We start from the raw sequence: 17285 nt of genomic DNA, 5'->3' as shown, positions 1-17285 counted from the left end.
TGTAATTAAAAGAGGCCTGCTATAGTCTTAATGTGTTACTAATAAGATGAGAGATGAGTTTAAAAGACAGATAGAGAAAATGATTTAACAACAGTGATAAATTTTCCATTTCCTGTTTAATGAAACGGTCACTTTTTGTTGTCTGAGGGTTCATGTTCGACCTTCCAGGCAAACAGGTTATTTAGAGATATACAAAGATAAAAACTTAAAATCAAGTAGTCCAGGAAACAATTTACGTACTTAGGATGCCGGATGTCTGGCAGGGATCGCTCCAGTGCTATATTGTTGCTAACAAATATGTTGAAGCCATTTTCCCTATAAGCAGAATCATCATGGTCTTCCTCTGTAAGAGGGTACGGCTTTCCATGTTCACCTTTCCCTACAATGAAACAAAACAATTATTTGCCTCAAACTGACAGCACAAAATGGACTACAAAGACAAAAATAAGTGAGACTGAACTTCAGTTAATACACTGTGTCTGGAACATCTCTAAGGAATTTCTTGCAATGTCTTTAGCAACACTCCTGTTACTTCCAATACAAAGATATGAAGTAGGAACAAATAATGGGACTCAGAAGTCCCTCTGAATTCACCCAATTCATCTAGCTTTCCTTCTTTCCAGAGACACAATCAGCTTAAAGCCATTTATACGTAAAAATCTGAATTGTAAATTAAGCTAAATAAGACCTTTTTGCATCAGAATCAAGCTTTCATAGCAAAATTATGAACAAATGGATCATTTCCAGCAACACTCCCTTTGATTGATATGAGGAACCTGATCACTTAGTTACTCCACATTTTAGCAGGCAGAGCACCCTTCCCCCGCACTCCGCTTTTCCAAAAACAACTTGAGCACTGAAGTTTAGGGTGTCCAGCTTTCCAGAGCAAATGGTAAGGAACCCAAATGTTTTGCACTGGGCTCCTTGAACACCCTTGCACTCCAAGGGACCAGCCAGATGTACTCAGTGCTTCTCATGTCTCAGCACTGCTGATTTGGTTTCAGAATCTGGTCACTTTGGTTCCCCAAAGAAATCACCTGCTTGTTCCCTGGCAAAGCACAGACTTTCCATTCCAGCTTTTTATTCCCAAGTTAGTTCTTGTCATCAGTCACTTGGCTTGCTTAGTACCTACCTCAGGCAACTGTACCTCTATCTCTTCCAGTCAGAGAGCAGAGAACAAACAAAAACACTTCAAAGAAAATCAGAAGATAAAAGCCGTTGCTTCTTCTCAACTATTTTTATCCTTTTCATTCTTGCAGAGAATGAACTCCTCAGAGTTTCTGAGCCCTTCATGCCTACTCAGGTTCTCAAGAAGATACGCTTTCCTCTACATCTAATTGATTAGCTTATAACCTCTCTTCCCCTCTCCCTCCAGGCCCACTCATAAATAAATACCTCCTTTTACCTGAGGTCTTCTGGAGAAATTAATCAACTTCCCAGCTAGATCTGATAAGTGACCAAGGCCACCTGATCCTTAGCTAATCAGGAGCAGCTGCAGGAGGGGATGAAGAGGAAAGCAACAGAAAGCGAGAAAAACATCCAGTGGTATCCTTAAAGCCCACAAGCCTCTGTCAATGCTCTATTTCATATTGCATGTGCACAAAATATTAAAAACGTAGAATATACAGTTACAGATGCTGTAGTTACTCAATTTCAGAATTTTTTCAGATAAAATAACAATTTTTTTATTCCAAACTTTGTATATATAATTACAATTTCATTTAAATTCTTAACGAAAATAATTGATGTTACTTAGAAGGGAAAAAAGTTAGTTTGTGTTATGAAACACTCTTTGTTTATGCTATTTCATTACTAACAGGCATCTTGTCATTTTTATTTTCAAACATCCCCAAATACACATAACACATTAACATAATACAAAATCTGAGACTAAGATTCTATGTGAATCTTTATGATTTCATAATAAATATGGGGAGGGGTAAATATTAAAGAAGCAGCTGACAAGTCTGAGTACTACTCAAAATTCAATAGTACAATTATATCAAATCTGTTTCATAATACAGTAACAATAAGCTAATGTCATTCAACCCCCAAGACACAGAAATTTTAGCCCTTCTCTTCCAGTACATATTCTAAGTAGACCCAAAGTAACTGTTTTAATTTGCTTTTAATAAGGGATTTATCCAGGTAGTTACTAATATAATGGAAATTCCAGAATAAATGACCTATATGATAAGATGGACTATTGCTAATCGATGTTTTTACAATATAACTTTCTGTATATTCCAGCGATTCACCCTGTATTAAGAAAGATGGGTTCTTTGCTTTGCTTTTCTTAAAGGAGCCCATTTGGCTGTTCAGGAGATGAATATTTTTCATAGTACTACAGTTTCTTCATACCATCCCTTGCTAGTGAAACTTAAGACAAGTACGTTTAAAGTGAAGTCTTCCACTCTTCCTCACTGAATATGGAGCGCTATCACTGTGCATAAGCCAAAAGAATAGATATCACAGTTGTTAACTAGAGCAACTCGGGAACAGGCTGAACTTTCTTGTATCATGCTGCAGAAGTATTTGACCAATTGCAGTATATAAATTGCTTTTGCACTTATACAGTAAGCTGGGCTGTGAGGTGCACTGGAAGTTGTGAAGCATGACTCTTTCCTAACACTAAATTAAAATACACACCTAGAACATTAACAGAGGCTTGTAGGCTTTTGTGAATCCAGTGGATATTTCTCCTGGCTTTCTTGTTTGCTTGCTCTCTCACCCTGCAGCTCCTCCTGATTAGCTAGAAATCAGGTGGTCATCTACCAGATCCAGCTGAAAGCAGTTGGCTAATTTCTCTAAAAGAGCTCAAGTAAAAAGAGACCATTTCTTTCCCTGGAAAGAGAGAAATAGAAAGTGTATAAGATAAGTATTAAAAAAAAAAAAAAAAGAAGTACAACTTTTGGATAATCAGTAGGCCTGAAGGGTTCCCTTTGTACAGATAAGCACATTAAAACTCTCTTCTGTCATTGATTTGCTTTCCTAGATGACTGATGGAAATTGCCATCATGGCACACTGGTTTGGAGCTGGCCTATCCAAAATTTACCTAAAATGCTACAGTGACAAGGGGAAACTTCACAATGCAGAAAGAGCAAAATTCTCATGAAAAAGAGCATGGAGGAGTTTAATGTCCCATTATGGGCTACAGAAGGCTACTTTAAACCGATCGATAGACAGAAAGAAGCCCTCCTATACTGTTTGTTCTGCCGGAAGGCAAAACAGCAATTCGGAAAGTGCATCAGGGCTATAAAGTATTGCAGGGAACAGAGAGAGTGAAAAAGCCTGATGGTGAGTTTTTGGCCTCTTTGGGTTTAAAGGGAGGCTCACCAAAATGTGATAGATAAAACCAACCCAGCACTAAGACTTGATACTAACTCCCTCTGAGTTAGTACAATTGCAGCATAAATAACCCCAGAAACTAAGGACAATCAGAAATTTTAGTTCAATTGCTTGGATTTTGATTTTTCAAGGAGGGTAAGAACCCAAAAGCACGAGAATGACATGTATATTCAACCTGGGCCCAAAAATCGCATCAGAATGCTCCATTGCATGGGACCCCTAACAGCACCATTTACTTCATACAGTGCTGTCTAAGTTTTGTGATTACAGAGTTATTACACTGATTTTTCACTCAGTACTCAATGTAAGCAATGTTTTGAAAATACGCTAGATTTTTTCTTTCTTAAAACACTATGATGGTGTTGGAGTTGACATCTCTACTTTGCTTAGTATTATGCTATTGTAAAGGTTTTAATACATCATCTCAAAATGCTTCTCTATAGATATTCAGATTAAAAAATGGTAAAGTAAGATATCTGGATGAGGGAATGGAGTGCACCCTCACTAAGTTTGCAGATGACACCAAGTTGGGTTGAAGTGTCAATCTGCTGGAGGGTAGGAAGGCCCTACAGAGGGATCTGGACAGGCTGGATCGTTGGGCCGGGGCCACCTGTTTGAGATTCAACAAGGCTCAGTGCCGGGTCCTGCACTTGGGTCACAACAACCCCATGCAACACTACAGGCTGGGGGAGGAGTGGCTGGAGAGCTGCCTGGCGGAAAAGGACCTGGGGGTGTTGGTTGACAGCCGCCTGAACAGGAGCCAGCAGTGTGCTCAGGTGGCCAAGAAGGCCAAGGGCATCCTGGCTTGTATCAAGAATAGTGTGGCCAGCAGGACTAGGGAGGTGATAGTGCCCCTATACTTGGCACTGGTGAGGCCGCACCTCGAGTACTGTGTTCCCTTTTGGGCCCCTCACTACAAGGACATCGAGGTGCTGGAGCCTGTCCAGAGGAGGGCAATGAAGCTGGTGAAGGGTCTAGAGCACAAGTCTTAGGAGGAGCGGCTGAGGGAGCTGGGGTTGTTTAGCCTGGAGAAGAGGAGGCTGAGGGGAGACCTTATTGCTCTCTACAACTACCTGGAAGGAGGTTGTAGTGAGGTGGGGGTCGGTCTCTTCTCCCCAGTAACAAGTGATAGGACAAGAGGAAACGGCCTCAAGCTGCGCCAGGGGAAGTTTAGGTTGGACATTAGGAAAAACTTCTTCACTGAAAGGGTAGTCAGGCATTGGCACAGGCTGCCCAGGGAAGTGGTTGAGTCCCCATCCCTGGAGGTATTTCAAAGACAGGTAGACGTGGTGCTTGAGGACATGGTTTAGTGGTGGACTTGGCAGTGCTATGTTAACCGTTGGACTCGATGATCTGAAGGGTCTTTTCCAACCTTAACGATTCTGTGATTCCATGATTATAGCCATCCAGATAAAGTACTGGCTTGGCCAAATATCAGATGATCTATATGGCTTTTTTAGCCCCACTCAAGCATGTTACTGTCTCCTAGGAAACAACACACTCTATACCTAGCCCTAAAGGTTTTAAGTTTTATGCTTGACAACTTGTGGTAACTGATAGTTCAAGGACACCTCAGTTAAAGCATCTTCTGCTGATATTAAATACAGATACAGCAGAAGGAGAATAAACTCTCTTGTTCAGCAGATGGCATGAAGGTAAGAGGATTAGGGTGAGGCAAAAAAATAAAAACACATTCTGTATATTCCGTACAAACGTGTAATAGCAGAATAATGGCTCTGGATCAGCCATGTTCGTACAGTTGCCAGGTATAATAATTATAAAGAGAACAGAGGTACTGTTGGCAAAATATATCAGCTGTAAATGAATTTGAACATGCAACAGGAGTTCTGCACTACTTCTGCAAGCAACAGATAGGGAACACTGCTTAAAAGTATGAACAACAAAACACACTGCAACAGGTTCTGGTTTCAGGGTCTTTTGGGTTTTGTTTTGGGGGGTTTGTTTTTATAATTCAGATGAACATTATTTATAATTCAACAGGCATGATAAAAAAGATTGGCTTTGCCATATAAGTTAAAGGAACTTAAGAAATTTCTTGACAGGAAACTAAGTGGATAAAGAACATAAGCCACTCAGTGTCTGTGGGGAAGAACTGTGTACAAATCTGAATTATTTACTGTTTATACTCATTGCTATTAGTTTACACAGGCAAGACTTCACAGTTACACCAAGTTAAGACTATAATTCACAAAAATATTTAAGCATACCCTTTTAATTCAAGCATTCAAGCATCTTTTAATCCAATAAGATTTGTAATAGGGAATAAGAATTCTCCCTGTGCTAAATGCTTTACTAAATAGAAGGAGTTTATTTTAATACACGAACCAAAAATAAGTTGTCTTACAGTGCATGTCATTATTTTGGATAACTCTGCCTTTTCTTTTAAAGTATATTAGGAATTTTGTCTACCAGCCCTAAATATTCCATTCAGAATCTAGTACAATGTTGTCTGTGCACACCACAAGTAAACTCAGAGCTCATCCTCTCTCATGAAAGTTCTCACAGGGAGAACAGATACCTAATCTTATCCTAAAACAATATCTCAATACAGCACTGAAGTCCCATGGGGGGAGAGTGATTGTATTTCTTAGCAAGGGTAGACAGAGGAACACAAATTCAAAATGAATGCAGTCACACATCAGCTTAAAAAGAAAAGTGTAAGAAATAAAAGGGGAAATAAAGATCATTAGCTGAATAAAAACATTGAGTCAGACATCATCTTCCACCTTCTTGCCACATGAACTTCTACACAATAACCTTTTATGCTCCCTGATATGGGAGTCACAGTGCAACTGGCCGAGTCAGAGGGCAAAAACTGTGTTTAAAGCAATCCATAGTATCTTTTACATAATTTCTGAGTTTCCCTAATGCACAGCTGTATACAAGTTTGTCATCTTGCGCTGTGGAGATGGACTTCATATTGTTTTGGTTAATAACAGATTATCAATTCAGACTGCCACCACATTCTGCTTTTTTGGGAAGTGGATTTCCATTTGTGTACAAACAAAATAATGTTCTTCCTTATTTTTCCTTATCCTTACAGGCGGCATGGTGCAGCACGTCTGCTAAAGTACTGGTTAAATTATCTTGAACAGGGAGGTGATTTGATAAATGCACAAAATAGGATTTCTTTTTTTTTTTTTTTTTGGACAGTAAATGTCTCAGCTTCTTCTGGAGTATCTACACTTGGTGGAGTTCTCATCCTGTCTGCAAATTTTGTATTTTGAAACCTTTAGAGGACATGTGGGCGAACATTTTTTTATCTAAGATTAGTTCAAGAGCCAAGTCAGGGACTAGTACAGACTAGTCTTTGAGGAAAAAAGGGGGGAAAGGAAGTTATTTTATCAAATCACTTTCTCCTTTCATACTGGGGTAGGAACTGCTTGCTTTGAACAAATGCCTTTTGTGGTTTTCCAAGTTTATATTCATTTCCACTAAAAGATTTTCAGTCAAGAAAGGCATGAAAGAATGTTCTTCCCTGACTTGTTATGAAGTGAGAAAATTAAATCTGCACATGCCTCAAATGAAAGTAATTGCCTTCATATCAAACAGGACTATCCAAGTAGTAAAAAATGTGTGTGTATATTTATATATATGTATGCTACAGCTTTTCAGATAGAAAATAAGGACCTTTTTCTAACTGTAAAAGTAGTGAAACAATGGGATAGGCAATCCAGGGAACTGTGGAAGCCATACATATTCAAGAAAGGAATGATACCGTGCCTCAGAGAGATTATTGATACCACTCTGGTCATATAGCGAGGTTGATCCCAATCTTCAATTTCTATGAACTCTATGAGAAATAGGAGGAGGACTGGAGATAAGCTGCTGGAATTATATTCTTCCTCAAAGTCAAAAAAACTTGTAGCAGAAACTGAACTATATTTATCAGAAGTCTGTTCTACTTTTCCCAAACTTCTCGGTATCCCACTAATTGTACAACTTCATGAGCCTAATTTATAGGAAAGCAATTTAATTGATTTTACATCAATAGAAACTGGATCAAAAATGCCTATTGGTTCTATTTTTTTGCTACTCTATCTGGTAACAGCTTGGAAAGCCTTTGCAGTATGATTTACAATACTTTTAATTATTTATACATAACTCTGTCAAGGTCTGAGGCAATATAAAAGGCTTTTTCTTAGCATTACAGACACAGCTGTAATCAAATCTTACTTATGCAGTTGGGAAAAATAAAAATCCTGTCAAGTAAAATCTGAACAATACATTTTTAAGCAAGAATAAATAATTTCTTTATAAATATATAACAAAATTTATTTATTACTGTTTCAATATCAAACTACTACAGAAAACAAACAATCTACAATTCACTCCAGTTTTCTGGTAGAAAGTATTCAAATTCCTACTATTTGCTTAACCTTCAGATGCCAGTAGCACATACAGGATTTCTTTTAAAGGACCACATAGTCCTCAATAAGTGGTATAGAAATATTATTGGGAACAAATATGAGGCCTTGTCCTTTCAGGACTGCTACTAGAGTACCATGATGGTCAGCAGGAGAAATATAAACTAAACTGCCTCTCTTTTCAAGAATGGCTTTATACAAATAGCATAGTTTGGAAGAAAAAGTGAGGAAAAGATATGACTTTAAATGTTTTTATTTCACTGCCTGCTCACATCCAGAACTGAAAAAACCAAACCCCAACAACAAAAAACCAGAGAACATGTTCCTTAAAAAAATTAAAAGAGTACATTCATGTTGTATTGTAGTTGAATCTTTAGAGTATTGTTTGCTTATCACTCACATGAGATAGAAATGAAAGGAACCTGTTGCTAACACAGAAATGAGATCTATACTTATAGCGGCGATGTGTTTCCCCATCCCTCAACAAAAAGAAATCCCATACTGCGTAGGAAGTAGATAAAGGAAGAGCATTTCCTGGAGAGGAGATAAGAGGGAGAAATGGGAACCTCTGAAATGTACTTATTTTACATATTTGGTCTTACTATGTTTGAGAAGAATTTTTGTAAAAAGAAATACATATCAAAGTGAAAACAAATAATTACAAAATACAGCCTTTTAATGGCATTAGACAGAATTTCCAGATTTCCATAGACTAACCAGGCCTGGGTTGACTCTTCATGTTAATCTAAGATCATAACTTCTGTGTGAGAATGCAAAGAAAAAGACGGCATCAGATTTTAAGAGTCCATGAAGCGGGAGAAGCTGATTACCAGCAGTCCGTATACACTAAGGGCATGATAGTGCTTCAAACACTCTTCCTAGAAGCTGAATCAACAGAAACTGCTAGGAAAAAACACAGTGGTGAGGCAGGGCAGCTAAAAGATGAGCAGTAGTGGTGGTAAGCAGAAGAATGAAGCAGGACAGCAAGTGCAGGAAGAAACAGCAACGTCTGGCAGAGTGGCAGAAGCCCCAGGTTGCAGCACCAAAACTCTGGCAACTTGAAGTGGGCCTTGTTGCACTGCAGGACTCCACAGTGCCCAAAAGTAAGGAAGGTTTTAGTTCAGAAGTGGGGAACAATCAGCTGGCCTCGCTGCCGTCTTGCCAAAGAGGACTGCAAAGTTATTATTGTTATACTTAAGGAGTTAGCCCTTACATGTTTTTTGCTTATCTTTAATAAAATATTGTGTGCCGAGTCAATTAATTTGCAAGAAAAAAAAATGAGCTCAGTGCTCTTGAGATTAATTCTTGCAGGTATCTAAGCATTTTACTACATATCATTTTAAATTTCAACCTGGCCCTTGCTGTTGGCAGTTATGTCCTGGCAGAAAAGGTGCATTAGACAGCTAACAGTTGGAGCAATCCAACTCTGCTTATGATAACTTTTATATCACTCATTTCATTTTGGTTATTTGAAATCAAGACACTGTGCTTTGTCTTAAATATGTGCATTTTCTCAATCAATAATTAATTCCTAAATCTTATAGCTGTGCTTTATGGATCATTAGACTAGTGTACCCCTCACCTTTTTCATCCATTGGAAACATTAAAAACACAGACTCTGAATTTCCAACATATGCATTGTGGAGTAAAAATACAGTGTCTGGGGGAAAAGTGATTGCTTTAAAATAAATTATGAGGTTAACCAGTGGCACTGTTGTGTTTCAGCAGAAGGGTGACTGCATATATTGTCTGAAGGCTTGAACAAACACTTCACAAGAATAAATAAGAATATTTTTTAAAAATCTATGGCTTTTAACACTTGCTGCAAGTACTACAATGGCTTAGCAGGCAGAAAGACTCATTCTACCCCCTTTCCCACTTTAATAAGTCTAGGAAAAAAGAGGAAAAAAAAATACTGTACTATTTGGTATGTCCAGTGTATTTAGAATGCCGCAGTGTACAATGCAAGACAAGCAGCAACACATGCTGTTTTGATATGAGCTGCTCTGTCACTACAGCAGAGCAGCAATATCCTCAGTAGCATTCTGCAGGCTGAGCTGAATCTAATCATAACTCTGTAGCCAAGGGATGCACAGTACATCTTCTATTTAGTCTAACTACTTATCACCAAATGCCACAGCCATCAGAATGCTTTTTTCATTTAACATTAGAAGAGACTGGCTGTAGACCATTAATCAGAGCCAACCACTGAATGAGCAAGCACGTGAGAAACAGAACTTAACCATAAAAAAGGCTTCACAGTTTGGTTTAGTAACTGAACTACCTGCTAGGATAAAAAGCACCTACTATGGAACAAGATTACCTGGGGAAAAAAAAAATCTACTAATAGCGGTAAGGTGTTTGTTTCAGTGCTTAAATAAATTAATTCACACAAACTGAATCAAGAATGGCATTCTAATAGTCTCTAGTACCAGTGGGTTTTCTATAATTAATGCATGTGTCCAAGCTGATCTCTTGGAAAAGCTTAAACTAAAGTGTTATTAACATGGTATACACAGGAACTAAACAGCTCCACAAAGTTAATGCAGAATTACAGTTGTGTAGGTACAGTTTTAGAAAGCCCAGAAATACAAAATGATAGTGTTCTGAGAGCTGTAATTAACACAAGACTTTTCCCTCCCCCTCTTTTTTTCTTCATTCTAAGACTCATTATAACCATGTGTCGTTTACCACATACCATCACAGGAAAATAAACAGGATGTTCCGTGGAACAAATCTATTAATAGGAGTTCTTTAATTTTTTCTTTTCTTTTTTTTCATGAATTCAAACTAAACTAGCTCTAGAAGCTGGCTTTGTGGCTGTTGCACAAAGAAGATGAATAACCTGTAACAAGGAATTTAGCTATGTATGAGTCAACAGTGCGCAATAGCGTTGTCACTCTTGCATTAGAAGCACTACTCCATGACGCATATCCTACAGAGAAAGAATACATGAGCTGTAACAGCTCCCAGCAAATTTAGATTTACCCTATAAGACCTCTACCAGAAAAAAAAAAAATAAAAAAAAAATCCATTCTTACATATGAAGATAATAAATATTCACAGTTAAAGTCTGAGGCAGACCCAGGAACAAGAACTATGCCACCTGATTCCCAGCACAGTGACTCAGTGGCAAGGCCACCCTTCCTCCTTCTGTAAAGTTGAGAAGAGCGTTCATAAGCAGGCTGAGTTTGCACACTCAGGGCCAAGAAGGTAACTTCCTCAGGTAGTATATATGCATTTTATTGCCTTTTCAGGTCCACTTGGATCTATGCATTACAAAATGCACTGCCATATTTCTCAGATGATAATTACTTTAATATGAAACTGAAGCTGAGTATGCAAATAATTACCTAGTTTAATAAAAAACCAAGACACCCCCACCCCTACAAATTCAGAGATACTAGAATTATCCTCAAGACAAGCAATATAAGCCCAGGGAACTGTACTAACATGTTAAGATATAGCAAGGTGCAGTTATGGCAGATAAACAACTGAAACTCAAGTTATGTCACGTTCTTGGGATTGGTCTACTTAAGCTCTTTTGCTTTACTTAAAACATAATACATTTTTTTCTGCTACACCCAAAGTAACACTTTGAATCTCAGTGCTCTTCTCCTTTTCATGTTTTTTGTTTGGCAAATCAGACACATTACTCTTCTGAAAACTGTTTCTATACTACATATACTGCTGCATATACTCACTGCTACTGCACTTCCCACAGGATGCCTTTCCCTCTCCTTGTAAGATACCACTAATGTTGCAATCATTAATACTGCCTTTTATCGTTCATTTTGTGGTTAAAACACATTCTTCATTTGAAAGAGCCTTCTGACTGACTGACATTCTTGTGGTAACGTGAACTAAACTTAGTGGTTGACCTGCCATGAGCACAGCTCTACACAGCCCTTTTCCTCCCTTGCCATTGATTCACCTCTTTCTGAATAAGAGGAGTCTAATTAATGCCTACTATTTTTCAAATCCCTGACACAAATTTGAATAAATTTTCTGTACTAAAGTCGACTGAAATTTCTAGTCAATATATGCTGTGGAATCAAGCAAAGGCAGATGTGGAGACTCAAAGAATCACCTTCAGCCACGAACTTAATAGATTTTCAACTAATCAGTTTAAAATATTTTCTATTCAAAAGGACAACTCATCACCTACAGAACACAACTAAATATTTATCCCAAGGCCCACATTTATGCATAATTCAGCAGGAACCTGCATATGGCCATTGGGAAATTTTTTGAAAAAGCTCATTTGCTGAAAACTGATGTTTGGATTCAGCCAAAAGTATTTGCTGAATTTCTTTCATTTTGTTGATGTCTGGGTTAAAAGAAGCAAATCAAAAATATATATTGAAAACCAAACTTTTAAAATTACAGTCTCTGTTTTTCAAAATCTTACATAAATGACAAAACTTAACTAACATTATCAAAGGATAGACATCCAATTTGAAAATCCTGTTTGTGAACCAAAACAATACTTCCTCATTTTTTCATAGACAGAAAAAAGTTTCAGGTATCAACCCAAAAAGTCTTACATGAACACAGCTTTAACTTTCAGATGTATACAGAATCATTAAGGTTGGAAAAGACCCTTAAGATGATCGAGTCCAACTGTTAACCTAGCACTGCCAAGTCCACCACTAAACCATGTCCTCAAGCACCACATCCACATGTTTTTTGAACACTTCCAGGTACTGTGATTGCACCACTTCCCTGGGCAGCCTGTTCCAATGCCTAACCAATGTCTCTGTGAAGAAATTTTTCCTAATATCTAATCTAAACCTCCGCTGGCACAACTTGAGGCCGTTTCCTCTTGTCCTGTTGCTTGCTACCTGAGAGAAGAGACCGACCCCCACCTCACTACAACCTCCTTCCAGGTAGTTGTAGAGAGCAATAAGGTCTCTCCTCAGCCTCCTCTTCTCCAGGCTAAACAACCCCAGCTCCCTCCGCCGCTCCTCATAAGACCTGTGCTCTAGACCCTTCACCAGCTTCGTTGCCCTCCTCTGGACAGGCTCCAGCACCTCGATGTCCTTCTTGTAGTGAGGGGCCCAAAAGGGAACACAGTACTCGAGGTGCGGCCTCACCAGTGCCGAGTACAGGGGCACTATCAACTCCCTGGTCCTGCTGGCCACACTATTCCTGATACAAGCCAGGATGCCATGGGCCCTCTTGGCCACCTGAGCACACTGCTGGCCCACGTCCAGGGGGCTGTCAGCCAGCACCCCCAGGTCCTTTTCCGCCAAGCAGCTCCCCAGCCACTCTTCCCCAAGCCTGTAGCGTTGCATGGGGTTGTTGTGACCCAAGTGCAGGACCCGGCACTTAGCCTTGTTGAACCTCATACAGTTGGCCTCAGCCCATTGATGCAGCCTGTCCAGGTCCCTCTGTAGAGCCCTCCTACTTTCAGGCAGATCAATACTTCCACCCAACTTGGTGTCATCTGCAAACTTACTGAGGGTGCACTCAATTCCCTCATCCAGATCATCGATCACGATATTAAACAGAACTGGCCCCAATACTGAGCCCTGGGGAACACCACTCGTGACTGGCTGCCAACTGGATTTGACTCCATTCACCACCATTCTCTGGGCTCGGCCATTCAGCCAGTTTTTTAACCCAGTGCAGAGTGCCCTTATCCAAGCCACGGGCAGCCAGTTTCTCCAGGAGGATGCTGTGGGAAATGGTGTCAAAGGCCTTACTAAAGTCCAAGTAGACAACATCCACAGCCTTTCCCTCATCCACCAAGTGTGTCACCTTGTCATAGAAGGAGATCAGGTTGGTCAAGCAGGACCTTCCCTTCATAAACCCATGCTGGCTGGGCCTGATCCCCTGATTGACCCTCACGTGCCGCGTAATGGCACTCAAGATGATCTGCTCCATGACCTTCCCTGGCACTGAGGTCAGGCTGACAGGCCTGTAGTTCCCTAGATCCTCCTTCCAACCCTTCTTGTAGATGGGTGTCACATTTGCTAACTTCCAGTCTTCTGGGACCTCCATGGTTGACCAGGACTGCTGATAGGTGATGGAGAGTGGCTTGGCGAGCTCCTTCACCAGCTCCCTCAGTATCCTCGGGTGGATCCCATCTGGCCCCATAGACTTGTGGGCATCTAGGTGGAGTAGCAGGTCACTAACGGTTACCTCTTGGATTATTGGGGCTTTATTCTGCTTCCCATCTCCATCTCCCAGCTCAGGGGGCTGAATACCCTGAGGGTAACTAGTCTGACTATTAAAGACTGAGGCAAAGAAGGCATTAAGTACCTCAGCCTTCTCCTTATCCTTTGTGGCGATGTTTCCCGCTGCATCCAATAAAGGATAGATTGTCCTTGGCCCTCCTTTTGTTGCTGATATATTTGTAAAAACATTTTTTGTTATCTTTAACTGCAGTGGCCAGTTTAAGTTCTAGCTGGGCTTTCGCCTTTCTAATTGTTTCCCTGCATAACCTAACAACATCCTTGTAGTCTTCCTGAGTTGCCTGCCCCTTCTTCCAAAGATGGTAAACTCTCTTTTTTTTCCTGAGTCCCAGCAAAAGCTCCCTGTTCAGCCAAGCCGGTCTTCTTCCCCACCTGCTCGTCTTTCGGCACATATGAAGCAACTCCCTAACAATTTCTTTCTCACTGAGAAAAATTAAGAAATGTTAAATTCCATTATGCAGATTCATGATGTATTTACCCAGCACACAGTAATTCTCAATTCTGCTTTTGTCTGTATGATCAAAAGCCCCTCAATAAATCCAGTCTTTGAGCAGAAGGGAGGGGATCTTTAGCAACCATGCTAAGAGAGCAAGCATACACACTTCCCTAGCTCTCCATAACCACAGGCAACAGAAGAACAGGACATAAAGCAGATATTAACTTAAATTGTAGGCTTTGTTTTAGAAGCATTACCAGAAATTCCACCTTTTAATTTGTAAAGTGTATTTGAAACTAGAAAAGCAGAAAGAAAAAAACCCACTTATCTTGTCTATTTTGTTGCCATTAATTCATCTCTGCATTCATTTGATATCCTTTAACTTACAGAAAGAGCTTCTGCACATCTTTAATTTACTTTTTCCTGTACTTTCTTAAATAGTGAACCTACATCTTTAAAATAGTTCAAAGCCTCACTGTGTATTATTACAATCAAGAGAAATTATGACAGAGGACTTGGACTGGATTAAGAATTGATGCTCCACATAGAGGAAGACTTTCTGCATAAGGTTACATTTGGGATTTCAAAATGTTTTCAATTTTTGATATTCATTGTAACTACTGACTCTCGATTTTTTTTGTTTTAGTTATATTTGCAGAATACATGTTCCAAAATCCATGATGTTTTTGCTAAAACCAGACTTGTCTCTGACAGAAATCACTAGTAATGAGCTCACTTCCTTTACAATAGATTCATCATCCAGATGGTTTGTGAAAATGCATGCAATACACTTAAGCTTATTGAAAGAATCTATCCTTCAATATGCCTGTAAGAGTCTTTGCTAAAAATAAACAAACGAATAAAATCATCCGTACACAGTACATTCGGGTTTTACCCTAAGCAATGATAAACTTTCCAATCAATTGCTTTCCTTCTCTCTTTTCCCTTTCATTTGTATCAGTTGACCAAGAAATATTTGAAAACATAAACTCTTTTTCATCCAGGCATTCAGAGAGACAGCTAGCCTCAAGGATTATCCTTAAAGAACCTTCTCAAAATGGGGATTTAGCTCCTGAACTTAATTCTTACAACTGTGAGATTAAGCTTCCCTCAAATGATAGGTCTGAACTGAACTACACCAGTGGGCTAAAATTGTAGCCAAGAATCTATCCTTTTCTCACTACCCTTATTAGCATTTTTGAGATGTATAATTATTATCCACTAAATAAAACAGACATGAAGTTATTATAGGACATTGCCAAGAAATTCTCAGGGTCTCATAACTTCCATGTAAAACTTCAGATTCTTCAGAAAAAAAAAAACAAACCATGAAAACATAAAAACTATAAAAAAAGTTGATGGTTGTATGAACTGGGAAAAAAAGTCATTTAAGTACCATACTGAAGCAGCAGTATATTAGTAACTTGCTTAACTTACTGATTAACAGCAGCTAATTAAAATGTCACCTTCGGCTGGGGCTGCACGGCTAGAAGGCGCGTCCCCTGGGTGGTGGATAGGGGATCCCTCTCTGGAGGGTGCACCGGATAAAATTGAAGAAGGTGCCGCGAACCAACGCAGCCTAAGGGAAGGCCACCCTGACAGAAAAACCACTGGCCCTCCAAGTCATGGGGGTTGGGCAGGAGGCCAACTACCTCCTCCCGGAAAAAAAAATAAAAAGTTGCAGAAACGACGAGCATCAACTCGGAGATGGAGAAAATCAGTAATGAAGTGAGGAGGAGGAGATGGAACTGGATCGGTCATGTCTTGAGGAAAAAACCAACAGAAGACTGCGCTGTGGCCCTTGGGACTCCAGAGCACGCAGCCGCAGACCGATCGAAGTGGAAGAACGATGTTCGCGCCTTGTGTGCCTCCTGGCACTGAGAGAATTCAGATCAGAATTAAAATGTCAGCCCTCTAGAACTTTAAGAGCTTTCACTCTTCTTTCTGAAGCATGTGAAGTTTGGATTTCTTCCCAGTATAACTGCTTCAGTAAAAGCTGGGAACACAATATATTGAAAAAACAAATAAACTAACATTATTTAATTAGACACTTCTTTTAATTTTTGTATGACAATATTATAATTAGACTAGTCTCTCAACTATAAAATCCCTGAAGAGTGACTCGAAGTATTCAATAACCAGACTAGCCTTTCCTTTGGAAGAGCAGGACAACAGACCTGGGAGGACAATGGAATTGGCATCTTCTTAGTGTCTGCTATCTTGTCCTCTGGAGACTATTCCTTCCCTGATTTATACACCAGTACTCACTGTGCTTCAGGATCAGTCTCACCTTTTGTAAGCTGCCATGGAACAACGATGCAAGGAGCAATTAGAAGCATCAATAGCCTCATAGACATTGACCAGAGTTTCCAAAACACATAAATGCTATCCCATTAATCAGCATGTAAAATAGAAGTAACCTGAAAATAGGGTAATCTGAAATTACTTTAGCTATCATTTAAAAACATAAAAATATAAAGCCCTTTTCAGAATAAATTAACTGACAAATACCAAAAGCAAGACTGTATCTATGTTTTAAGAATACTGACGATGCGATTTAAAAATGTGTCTTGATTTTTTTTTTTTTTTTAATCTAAGTATTAAAGTTAGTTTGTTTTTCATTGAATTTCCTGGCAAGTCTTTCTATTCACATTTCAGTATCACCTGCAAACCTTTTAGTTAAGTTTGTCTAAAAAAAAAGAGTTTGTTTCCAGCTTGTAGACAACAGAACCTTCACGCAGGTTGGCAGAACAAAATGCCACTCCTAGAAATGTGGTTTCTTCTTTTACTTTCTTTTTGTTAGATAGAAGACAGATTCTCCCAGATATCACTCCACTGCAAGCATGGAGGGTGGATGACTTTGTGTCACGTAACCACAGCCAAAGGGTAGCTGTGTTCCTTGAGAAGCAGTG

The 17285-nt window shown here is 39.4% G+C and overlaps 1 protein-coding gene across 1 annotated transcript in view; it reads right to left on the bottom strand.

The window, feature by feature from the left end:
• The window catches only part of GALNTL6 (polypeptide N-acetylgalactosaminyltransferase like 6), a gene marked incomplete at both ends in the record, with an annotated part of 483371 nt that overhangs the window by 287014 nt on the left and 179072 nt on the right, over positions 1-17285 (bottom strand). Inside the window, one exon of the mRNA XM_082315259.1 lies at positions 241-379. Coding sequence (XP_082171385.1) covers positions 241-379 — 139 coding nt within the window. The remainder of the gene's footprint in view (positions 1-240; positions 380-17285) is intronic.

This window comes from Platalea leucorodia, assembly GCF_965183815.1.
Source record: "Platalea leucorodia genome assembly, chromosome: 6".
In the NCBI taxonomy this organism is placed as follows: Eukaryota; Metazoa; Chordata; class Aves; order Pelecaniformes; family Threskiornithidae; genus Platalea; species Platalea leucorodia.
This window is presented reverse-complemented; position numbering and strand designations above follow the sequence as displayed.